General features: G+C 39.5%; 1 protein-coding gene across 5 annotated transcripts in view; it reads left to right on the plus strand.

Annotated features, from left to right (window-relative positions):
- The first annotated feature begins 2516 nt into the window (after positions 1 to 2516).
- Positions 2517 to 12986, plus strand: part of LOC148370719 (sodium bicarbonate cotransporter 3-like) — a 37365-nt gene continuing 26895 nt past the window's right edge. For 4 of the 5 annotated variants that reach the window (XM_088328446.1, XM_088328448.1, XM_088328450.1 and 1 more), the window contains exon 1: positions 2517 to 2667. In XM_088328446.1, the coding sequence (XP_088184572.1) occupies positions 2626 to 2667 (42 nt within the window). In that variant the 5' untranslated portion in view covers positions 2517 to 2625. Of the gene's footprint in view, positions 2668 to 9992; positions 10196 to 12986 lie in introns of those variants that run through there. The other variant, XM_088328447.1, reaches the window with a different exon arrangement.

Here is a 12986-nt window from a genome sequence, read left to right on the forward strand (position 1 = left end):
CATGCAATATGTATGATGGACGAAAACGGCAAGCTGCAAAGTTTTGTGGAAATGAAAAAGAAATTCGGGTTACAGTGACTTTTTTCGTTACCTTCAATAAAAGACTACTGTCAAATTAAAGCAATTTCCTATCTGTCTGTCTGTCTGTCTGTCTATCACACCCTGGTCCTATCCCTCGAGAGGGGTGACCGACAGCAAGACAAACACATACAAAAATAAAGAAAATAAAAAAGGGGAAAAGTAGCAAAAAACACACACACAAAAGAATTTTGGACCGTAGGCAGCCCAAATGCCCAAACACCCAAACAAGTTAAGCACCTCGTCACCCAAGTTGGTCATGCTTTCCTCCCTCCAGATGAAACGGGACACAAGAAAGCGGCCATGTTACTCGGGTCAGGGTGACACAACATACTCTTCTGTTCAACAGCAGGGCCCAACAGCTTTCACTGGTTTACCCCTGCCGCATCATACAGGTGCCCTGCCCATCCCTTAGATCGCGTCCAAACATCCCACTATCCTTTCACAACACCTCTCCACTCATTCCTATCACCAACAAGAGCTCTCGCTTCCATTATGTTCAGACCTCTTTCCTGCAGTGCACTCATAACACTATCCATCCACGTCAATCGCTGTCTTCCTCTTGGTCTCCTTCCATTTACTTCTGCTCTGTAGATCCTCTTCAACATTCACTCCTCGTCCATCCACTCCATGTGTCCAAACCAACCTAGTACTCTCTTATCCACACGCTATATCAGTTCGACTACTACTCAAGTTCTGTCTCTCACAATTTAATTTCTCAATCAATCCAATCTTGTCACTCCTAACATACTCCTCAAACACTTCATCTCAAAAACATTTAATATCCTTCTCAACTCTGCCTTCAGGCTCCACGTCTCTGCAGCTTACAACACAGTCGGCACAATCTGACTCTCATACAGTCTCTGATGTTAAAAGCAATTTCCAATATGTATAAATCTTTGATGGCATGTAGTGGGCAGGTATCACTCTGTAATAAAAGAAAATGGGATAAGGAGATGGATTTAAATATAACAGAAGACGAGTGGTGTCACATTTGTAAAACACAGTTCACATCCACGAGCTCCCGGATTCTGAGGAAATTCAACTGGAAGGATGTAGTCAGATTTTGTATTACCCCCAAAATTAGGAGAGGTTTTTCCGAGGTTCAACAACCATACTGAGAACATGTGCAGAGGTAGACGTTGACAACATGCATATATTTCGGCTTTGCCCAAGAGTATAAGATTAATGGGGAAAACTGGTTTGTTTTAAAGAAAGTAAAGGGACATGGGATTCCTAAAACATTAGCCCATTTAACAGAATAAATATTACAGAAAACGGATGATTAACTGGGTAAATACTTATACACAGCTAGAAGAAAAAAAATAACAAGAATATGGCACCAAAAAGATTTCCCCTGCGTGGAGCAGTGGCTGTGTACTGTGGAGGAAATATTTGTAATGGAGAGGACCACCTTTTAAATCGGAATACAGGAGACCAAATTCATGGACAAATGGGACAATGGTAAACACAGTGTCTGGTCATTTTGACCCGAAGACAACAGGAGGGGGGCAGCACGGCGTCACAGTGGTTAGCGCATGTGTGGCACAGTTCATGTCTTGGGAACCTCCTGAGTGGGTTCAAATCCAGCTCCAGACTTCCTGTGCAGAGTTTGTATGTTCTCCCCGTGCTTGCGTGGGTTTCCTCGGGGCACTCCGGTTTCCTCCCACATTCCAAAAACATACATTTCAGGTGAATTGGCCGGTCCAAATTGTCCCTAGGTGTGAATGAGGGAGTGAGTTGTCTGTCCCTGTTTGCCCTGCGATTGGCTGGCAACCAGTTCAGGGTGTCCCCTGCCCACTGCCAGGAGATGGTTGGGATGGGCTCCAGCCCCCCAGCGACCCTAATAAGGTTAAGCGGTGTAGCTAATGAGATGAGACAACAGGAGGGTTAAATAATAAACACACATTTTTTGTTTTGGACAATTTTATTTACACTATTAACAGCAAATAAACAATGTGAGGTTCGAACAATTTTTCTCGACTATTTTAACAGCAATTAACAGACATGGGACCAAGTCACACATGTGCAAGTCTCAAGTAAGTCTCAAGTCTTCACCTTCAAGTCCCAAGTAAGTCCCAAGTATTTTTTTCTTGGGCAAGTCAAGTCACAAGTCAAGTCCCGAGTCTTAGATTGCCAAGTCCAAGTCAAGTCACAAGTCATAAAAACAGCGACTCGAGTCGACTCGAGTCCAAGTCACTAAGTCTCAAGTCCCCATGTCTGGCAATTAAGCATATTCACAATTTCGTTGACACACACGCACACGAATCCAGCACACAAAAATCCCGCTTTACATTTCCGCAGCGAAAAAAAACCCACCCTCTCGAAGAGGTCCTGTGCGCTGATTGGTCAATATTCTGCACGTCAACTTTAATTGGAATGGAAGAACTGTCAATCACATGCAAGGCGTGGCTTATTACGTCATCGATAACGCGTCATTGCCAGCCAGTCGCTGCTCTTGTTCGCTCGAGTGTCACCATCGCCGGTAGGAAAAAAAAAAGAGAGAAAAGAACCCCAACCGAACTCACCGGTGGTCCCAAAGTCCAAATGGACGACTCACCGGACCAAACGGAGCCCTTCCTGAGAACGGTACGTATCCAGGTCCGGTTCCGGTCACGTTCCTGTCTTTCTTTGTCCGTTTTCCGGCGCGATGGATGCTGACGGTAAACCCCCCTCGCCGAAAGACAATCATCATTGTTTTATTTTTATTTTCCCTCTGGTTTTGGCTTTGTTTTTTGTTTGGTTTTTATGGTTCTGACACGTGGGTAGGTGGGAAGACGCTGTTTAGGCGATTATGGGGGGGGGTCCAGAACCAAATAGGGGGGGCATAGAAAGTTGCTAGCTGGTGGGCTAACCTGGCACGAGGTAAAAGTTATACTTTATAAATATGATTACATTCTTGTTTACTTTTAATATATTTAAACAATATTTAATTTTAATTATCTACGCAATAACCCCCCTCCTACCCCTCCCGGGCCGGTATAGACCTAATTTAGTCCTAAAATAGTCGTCTAAAATTGGATTATGTTTAGCGGAGCTAACGAGGACTCTAAATAGTTGTTATTGTGTTTAACTCGTTTACAAAGGTCAACAATTGGCCCTATGAAAGTTGTCCTTTCAATCAGAATCCCCTATATTATTGTTGTGTCCCTAAAACGAAATTACGGTTGTAGTCCAGTTGGCAATATATACTGTAATATAAAAACTAATAAATATACAAATATAAAGTGTTTACCTTTAATAATAAGTATTCACTTCTAAAATACCTTTACATTTGCAAAATATTTTGGAAATAAAGTCAAAGTGTAAATAAAGTAAAAAATATAATGTACAAGCATTTAACATTACGAAAATAAAATACTTCCCCTGCAACAACTGTTTTAGAATCAACAAGTAAAGAACATCTAAAATTAGAATTATTCAAAACCGGGGTATTTTCCCTAAAGCCAGGGTATCATTTCACTTTCAAAACAGGACGTTGCATTTTAAAACAGTTTTTCCACGACTGAGGTTTAGTCTGAAAATGTTTTTTTCGTCTTTGTCTTTCCAACCAAGTATTGACGCCATTAGGATGGATTTCTTTTTCTGTGTTTTTTTTTTTTTTTTTCAAACTGATTTATGTGTGTTTTTGGCTTTGGCTTTTCAACAAAATAATGAAATCATTTAGACGGATATATAGTGATTTTTGTTTTGTTTTTTTTAAGTCTCTTCGGACGTTTTTTGCTGTCTGGATGCCAAAGACTACTAAAAGATTTTGTTGATTTTACGTGAATATATTTTTTAATATATAGTGGTTGTTTTGCCTGTAAAATATTCGAATTTCAGCACAAAACAGAGTGCGTTTGGGAGCTTGAAATCCTTAAAAATGCTTGAATTTTAAGGCAAGGCAAGTTTATTTGTATAGCACAATTCATACACAAGGAAATTCAAAGTGCTTTACAGAAATGGCAAAGAGACATGTTGAAAACACACAATTACAGTTAAAACATAGAAGAAAATACATTGAAAATTAAAAATGTGGTTTTTAAAATGCATTAAAACCACACATAAAACATAATAAAATCAATGAATTCAAATAAAGTGAAGAGTGCAGATAGAACCCTTTCAGTTGTATGCACAGTTGAACAGAGCTGTTTTCAGGCTGGACTTAAACACTGTCACAGTAGACGCCTGTCTGACGTCATCAGGAAGACTATTCCAGAGTTTAGCCGAATGGAAATGAAACGCAGATTCACCCTGTTTAGTCGTGGCTCTGGGCACCAGCAGATGGCCTGTCCCTGAGGTTCTCAGGGTCCTAGATGGTTCATATGGGACCAACATGTCACAGATGTACTTTTGTGCTAGACCATGAAGAGACTTATACACCAGCAGAGCTGTTTTGAAGTCTATTCTCTGAGCAACAGGAAGCCAGTGCAGAGACCTGAGCACAGGACTAATATGGTCGTACTTCCTGGTTCTAGTCAGGACCCGAGCAGCAGCGTTCTGGATGTTCTGCAGCTGTCTTACAGCTCGTTAAGAAAGTCCAGTCAGAAGGCCGGTACAGTAGTCTAACCTGCTAGAGATAAATGCATGAATAAGTTTCTCTAAGTCTGGTTTAGACAGTAAACCTTTTGATTATGGCAATGTTTTTGAGATGGTAAAAGGTTTAATGTTGTGTTATAAAGATTGAAAAGTGCTTGAATTTCGGGTGAAGTGCTTGTAAATGCTTAAAATTGTTTCTCAACAAGTCTGGTATAAAATGAGTCCGGCACTTATCTCTGGTGGCATCGCTTTGCCATTGAATTTCTTTTGTTTCTTGTGATTAACTGCAGCTGACAATTGGTACGGCAATGTCTAATGAAGTGTCATCCGCTAATACGTGTCGCGCCCAATAAGGCATGCTACGCCTAAACAGGGCACTATGAAATGTGTATTCGTGACATAAATGTATATGTTCTGCATTTATATAGCGCTTTTCAAGTCAATGAAAACTTCCCAAAGCGCTTTACAATGTGCTTCACACTTTCCCTTTTTTACACACACTAACCGACAGCAGCGTCAGCCATGCAAGGCAACTACCTGCTCATCGGGGGCATTAGGGATTCAGTGTCTTGCCCAAGGACACTTCGACATATAACTCTGAGGAGCCGGGAATCGAATCTGCGCCCTCTTGATCCTAAGACGAGCTCTTTACCGCCTATATCGCCCCAGTGCAAGGAATACTTATTAATTATGGACATGTTCCTATGGGATATCTCCAAAAAAGTAGCGTAATTGGTAATGGGAATATGATCCTGCAACTAAATTTTACATATTAGTCATTTTTACCTAACCCCTATCTGGGGAGAGGTTTGTCTCAAAAACAAATATATTCGTAATTTACTCAAGATCTATTGATTATAGAATAGAATATACCTTTTATTATCAAATATATTATCTCCTTGTTTTTTGTTTTTTTTTATCCAATCAGAAGGCACAGGGTGGGTGGCGTTAGAGACAGAAGGCGGAAGAGGAAAAAAAGGCTCGGGCGGCTTTGCTCAATGTTGATCTTGATATCTGCTATATCGGCATCATAATATTGCAATACCGATATCCGTCAAATTCTCAAATATCTGTGCCAATAATTGGCCTGCCCGGTAATCCGTCGACCACTAATATGTATGTATAATATATTTTATATATATATACAGTATATATATATATATATATATATTACAATTTGTCTTGGTTACAAAGAATAGCCTGTTTTCCTGCACATCATCTTGCCAGAGTTTTGATGATATTTCAAATTGTAATTCCTAGGATTGAAAAATGAAAGGTCAACTTCAGCATGAGCTTTTCGAACAGATGTCGTCACTGCTTTCAAAGTGAAGTGAAACGTTTCTGTGTTTGTAATCGGCCCTGGATGTAAAGGGTGCGGTACTGTGCTATGTTCTTTGGGGGTTTTATGAAAGCACGTACAGCATTTTTTATTGCAACATCTGGAAGGTATTGTGAACTGAGACAGAACCCCTGGATACGTCATTAATCTGTTCTGCTGTAGGGGTCGAAATTGACAATTCTTAGGATTTATGTATCTCATTTGAATTTATATAGATTTTTTAAATTAAATCTATATATAGCACAACTTGACTGTGTCTCCTCTCTACCTCTTCTCAATCTGCATAAGGCACCAAAGAGCTCGTTTAATTAAAAAATATTCGAAACATTTATGTTCCTCAATAAAATATATTTGGATTATCTATCAAACTAATATCACATCTTGGTCATATCTCCTCTCTACCTTTCGTTATTTGCACGAAGCACCGAAGAGACCTGATAATTAATCACATGACGCCACTCTATTGGAACATCCATCCATCCATTATCTGCACCGCTTATCCTCAGTAGGGTCGCGGGGGTGCCGGAGCCCATCCCAGCTATCTTCGGGCAGTGGGCAGGGGACACCCTGAACTGGTTGCCAGCCAATTTCAGGGCACTCAGGGACAGACAATTCACTCGCTCATTCCCACCTAGGGACAATTTGGACCGGCCAATTAACCTGACATGCATGTTTTTGGAATGTGAGAGGAAACCGGAGTGCCCGAAGGAAACCCACGCAAGCGTGGGGAGAACATGCAAATTCCACACAGGAGGTTCGATCTTACGACCTCAGAACTGTGCCGCACACACGCTCACCACTGCCCCGCCATGCTGCCCTCTATTGGAACAATTCTTAGAATTTTTGTTCCTCATTGGAATATATTCAAATTATCAATACAATTAATAACACCACTTGATTGTGTCTCGTATCTACATCTTCCTAATCTGCAGCAGGCACTGGATAGCTTGGCATATTACAAAGTTTCTAAGCTTGTATTTTCCTCATTAAAATATATTTGGATTTTCAATTAAAGTAGAAGCACAACTTGGTCAGTGTTGTCATTTGCCCGCGTCCCTGCGTCCTAGACGCATCATTTTTGCTGGGGACGCATTGGGTCATATCAACGTTTTTGACCAAATTGTCAATATTATCCAATTACTTTTTTTTTTTTTAACAAAGATTTACCGCACGCCAAACTTTTTGTCAGGCAGATCCGCCATTGTTGTTTTGGTCTCGCGCCGATCTCGGCAAACGAGATCTCGTTGCTTCGAGATGATGTCATTGTTGTGGCGGTTTTTGAGTGAAAGAGAAGTATGCCTCCGAAAAAACAGTTGGTATTAGGTGCAGATCAACAAAAAATTGGTAATTTCTTCAGTGTCTGTAACAAGTCGAAACATAACACAGAAAGTGGTAACAACGGCAAAAATTCCGCCACGAAAAAAAGGCAGAGAAATTCTTCAGTAGACCGCGAAGGCAAGGAAAACACGTGTTTTGAAGTGAACGATTCGACGAAAGAAAATAAACAGAAGAATACTCCGAGCAAGAAAAGGACTTTTCTGCCAAAATGGACTAAATTATATTCCTGGTGACGCTATTAGGAGGATGATAATGGATTGGACCTTGAGAAGGCATTAGATAGATAGATAGATAGATAGATACTTTATTCATCCCCGAAGGGAAATTCACATTTCCAGCAGCATCCCTGAGCTGAGAACAGTACAATAATAAAGCCAAAAGAATACAATATACAAATACCCAGTGTGACGTGCAAATGCCCACTGTAGCGTGTTATATAGAGTAACTAAATAGTGCTACACAGAATACATATTGCAGTAAGATTCGGTAATATCCAACGTAGGTGGTGTGGTTTAATGTGGGCCTTTACTCTGCCGGGTGGCGTTAAAGAGCCTCATGGCATGAGGAAGAAAAGATCTCTTCAGTCTGTCCGTAGTACAAGACAGTGACAGCAGTCTGTCGCTGAAACTGCTCTTCTGTCTGGAGATAATGCTGTGTAGTGGACAGCTACAACTATGGCGGGACAGCAAAACCACAAAGAATATATTAACTGAAAAATTTGAAGTGATAACTGCTTTGTATTACCAATTATCTGTGATGATTAAAACTGCAAGAATATATAAATATTTCAGCAATATTATTTTGTATAGTGTACAATATTGTGATATGGAAAATCTCAAGTGATAACTGCTTTGTATTACCAATTAACTGTGATGATTAAAACTGAATGAAAATATAGATTGATATAATTATTTCAGCAATAATATTTTGTATGATGTACAATATTGTTGTGAACTGAAAAATCTTGAAGTGATAACTGACTTGTATTACCAATAAACTGTGATGATTAAAACTGAATGAATATATAGTAAAATTATGACTCACAACACGTGGCAAGCTTTCTCTCCTGGCTTTGATCCCTGGCAAAACTAACATAAAATGCGACAGAAACAAAATGAAAAAAAATCCAAACAGCTTGCCAACATCATTTTTGCCGTTCCATGTATTCCGTTACTCCCCAAGCCTGCACAAAATTTAGTAATTGTATTCACATTTAGTTTCTTTTGTCTTTTATTAGGATATTTGGTATTTGAGTAATCCAAAAGTAATTGAAAGTAATCAAGTTAAAGTAACCCTACCCAACCCTGAATATTTATGTTCCTCTTGTGAATATATTTAATTTCTTTAGAAGTAGTCGCATAACTTGGTCGTGTTTCCTCTCTGCCTCTTCTTGATCCAAACCAGAAAGCTTTGCTTATTGGAAAGATTCTTGGAATTTATGTTCCCCACTAGCACATTTTTTCAATTCTCTGTAGGAGCAGTAGTACAACTTGGTCGTGTCTTCTCTTTACCTTTTCATAATATGCACTAAGCACAGAAGAGGTTGGCTTGTTAGAAAGATTCTTAGCAGTTATGGTTCTAATTAGAGTATATATAATTTTCTTAAGAAGTAGCAGCACAATTTAGTCACGTCTCCTTGCTACTACTTTATAATGTCCGAAATTCACTAGAGAGCTCGGCCATAACCTGTCGCATGACTCTGGCTGTTGTGATAGTACGGTACACTCGATTTGTCCACGTCAATTCATCGTGTATATGCATCTTGGATTCCTTCCTACTTGGCACAAGGTTGGATTGTGTTCTGTCAAGCTTTCTCAACGATACTGCTAAATCATGTATCATTAATCGGTACTAAAAGGGGCTAAACTATTCCTTTTGGACTGGACTAGCAAGTACAATGGGTTTGGTTTTGAGAATTTCTTTTCCTTTTTTAATCGACAGCTGATAGGCCAATTCTGCACACGATTGTCATAATGGTGACACAATGTTTTACTTTTCAGTACTACACTTGCACAAAGTGTAAATTACATATTATAATGTTCAGTGCTTTCAGGTAATGATTGGTGCCATAAATGAACTTCACATGCGCCGCTATGAAAGACTTCTATGGACATAATTGTGAAAATATTAATTTGTCTGACGTAGCATTTGTATATTTATTTCTATTTACAATAGCTGCTAATGAGCACTGCTAAAATATTCACACTTGATAAGAATGAGTGCTATTTTTCTTGGCCAAGGCATGTGTGACATTCAGTATTGTAGAAATGACATGTCTGTACTGTCATCAGTTTTCAGAAGCACGATTTTTCAGTTACTGGTATCTGTAAGAAAAATGTTGCATCAATAGTTCTTACTTTTGCTTTGAAACAAAGTTTGACCTCTATCCATAATGACCTTCCACATACCAGTTTTATCCTCGTAACCGATTCTATGACCCGAGAGAAATCGGAACGTCAATACAAATCAAGACTAAACACACTTCTTGAATTGACTGTTGAGCTGTACGCCTTTTCCGTTTAGGGGGATTGCTTTGCATTTGTGACCTGAATACCTCAGTGGGTAAAAATCGGTACGTCCTCTATATGTGTGCGTGTGTCCTCTCTCCCCCTCTCGGCTTGGGCAAATGAAATATTAACGGTGTCGTGGTGGGATTGGCTGCTGGGTAAACGGCGGGCTGACAACAGTGAGCAGAAGACGCTGATGTGAAGCAGCCGTCCCTTTTTCTCTCTCACTTTCTCCGTCCTCGCTGTGTACAGACACCCGCGGAGGAATTGGGAAGTGACAAGTGTGATTGTGCCTCCCCTTAGTCTGGTCTTTATCATCCAACTGTCCCGCTGGAGTTAGAATTGTAACGTTGCTGCTGTATTTACTCAGATCTCGATGGATAAAAAGAACCAAGATAAGCACGTGCTAACGGTACGTCCTATTGTGTTCTCTTGGATGTCGACAATATCTTCTCTCTAGTGAGGCTGCATGCATTGTGTGTTTTTTTTTTTCAGCCTGTCTTGACAATTTAGCGCCGTGTGGTGCAAAAGACACGTCCCAGATTTCCGAAAGTCAAATCCAAGGTGAAAGGGGACTTGATTAGCCATGGTTGTCCGGTTGGTATATTCACCAGTTAGACACACTTCCTGTAACTGGGACATTGTCTGACTTGGCTTTGTTTGATCTGGAGGATGGTTGTGAGTGGAACAAGCAAAAAGAGGAGGTGTTTTCTGAAATTGAGTCTGCCAAGGTAGTAGAACGTGAAGGTGGCGCATGCTGTCCTGACAGATGTCGTTCATTTCACTTGAGATCAGTTCAGTCCACCAATGTCAGTCTGTTGTCAAGAAGAATTTCAAACCAGGGTTTGAAGCTATGGTTTTAGCTCCATGTTTGGGTATGAAAGCGTTTTTAACTGATTTCACACGACGGTTCAGCATCATATTAGGGTTTTAAAGCCTTACCCTAAACTTTCAAACAAGTTACAAGTTCCATGTTATAGTTTTAAAGCTTTACTCTACCTCTAATCCTATATCCCTAACCCTAATCTTTCAAACTAGGGTTATGACTTCATATTACAGTTTTAAATCCTACCCCTAACTGTGTTCTAACCCTAAGCCTAATTCCCTAGACTTTCAAACTAGGGTTTCAGATTCCTATTATGGTCATTAAGGATTTTATGGTTTTGAAGTGTTTTTATGGTTTTGAACTAGTGTTCTAAATTCGGCCACCATATTGGGGTTTTGAAGCAATTTTTAGCGTTTGTAAATAGCGTTTCAAACCAGGGTTTCGGCCTTATATTAGGGTTCCCTAACCCTAATCTTTCAAACTAGGGTTATGGCTTCATATTACGGTTTTAAATCCTACCCCTAACTGTGTTCTAACCCTAAGCCTAATTCCCTAGACTTTCAAACTAGGGTTTCAGATTCATATTATGGTCATTAAGGATTTTATGGTTTTGAAGTGTTTTTATGGTTTTGAACTAGTGTTCTAAATTCGGCCACCATATTGGGGTTTCAAAGCAATTTTTAGCGTTTGTAAATAGCGTTTCAAACCAGGGTTTCGGGCTTATATTAGGGTTTTTAAGTTTACCCCTAACCATAACCCTCTCCACTTATTCCCCTAACCTTTCAAATTATATTCGCATGAGGTTTTTGAAGTGTTTCAGATATTATGGTTTCAAAGTCTTTAGGCTTTAAAACCATAATATGAAGCCAGACTCTAACCTTAACCCCCTATTCCTTAACCTTTAAAATAGGGTTTATGCTTTATATAAAGGTTTCAAGTATTTCTAGGGTTTAAAACTAAGGTTTCGGCTTTATATTACATTTTTTAAAGTCCAACTCTAATCCCTAACCCCGTAACCCTTTTTTACATTACCAGATTGTAGTCATTGCAACTACTTTTTTATTTTTTCCTCTTCAATATCTTCTCCTGGTTCCATTCACAAACTTATATTACATATCTGGACTGGATAATAATTCTCAATAAGAATATGAGCATCAAAATGCTCTTACATTGTTGACATTGTGTCCCACGTTCATACCTGAAGTGGATGTTGGTAGGCTATACTCCACAAACACATTAGTGTAAATGGAATTTTAAGTTGGTTAAGTAGCTTAATTTTTTTCATGTAAACATTGAATCTTACGCTTTAGCCCTGAGAAAAACTGTTATGAATCCAGAAAGATTATAGGTAGCTGGTATTTGGTAGCACCTGTAGTACTCGGGAACTTAATCTCACAATGCCGCGTTGTTTGATGGAATCCGATAGGCCCTCTTTTAGTACAAGGCAGGCAAGAAGACCACCTTTGCATTTCCAAAAAGCCAATCTACTTGCGAGTAATGCAAACACGTACTTTAGTGCCCGCAGAAACGCATTCACAGATGGCCTGACTCTAACAATAGAGTGATTATGGCAATAAATGTGGGAAAAATCATGAAGTGGAGCTTATAATCAGGAATGTAACAGGGAAGAAAAGTAAGTACCATATTTTCGGATAATAAGTGCACCTTATGGACTAAAAAAATCTGGTGAATAAAACGGCAAATGTAACTTGCATTACAATGAAATGCTACTATATGCGGTAACTGTATTACAAAAGACTGTTTTTGAAGGTGCATTTTATAATCTGGTGCACCTCATAGTCCGGAAAACGTCCTGTATGCTTTCCAATTCAATAATATCTCTGTGTGGAAGTGAATTATTCGTGTATATGCATCTTGGATTCCTTCCTACTTGGCACAAGGTTGGATTGTGTTCTGTCAAGCTTTCTCGATGATACTGCTAAATCATGTATCATTCATCGGTACTAAAAAGGGCTGAAACTATTCCTTTAATACCTTGTCCTCGCTCGATTTGTCCACGTCAATGAACAGCCGTGTCTTTTTGTTTATTTTTGATTGCGTCCGTTCTAATCCAGGAGTAGCTCATGCCAACATGAAGTCACCGTCACCCCATGTTATTTATAAACCGTGTGTGACCGTGTTTCAAAGGGCTATTCCTTCAGTGTCTCAACCAAATTTTTGAGCAACATTCTCCATGGCTTTTGGGCTTTTCAACATTATTGCGTATTTTCTTAAAGTCAGAAATCTTTATTTGGTTTGTTATGTTGCGGCATTGTATTTAGAACCAAGAACTGTAGCATCAAACCAAAGGTTTGTTGTTTTACTAGAAAGCGAAACGATTTCACAGATAGTCTTTGATCTTACCTGAAGACCGCAA

This window comes from Urocampus carinirostris, chromosome 2 (assembly GCF_059441175.1).
Source record: "Urocampus carinirostris isolate Australia breed hairy pipefish chromosome 2, RoL_Ucar_1.0, whole genome shotgun sequence".
NCBI lineage: Eukaryota > Metazoa > Chordata > Actinopteri > Syngnathiformes > Syngnathidae > Urocampus > Urocampus carinirostris.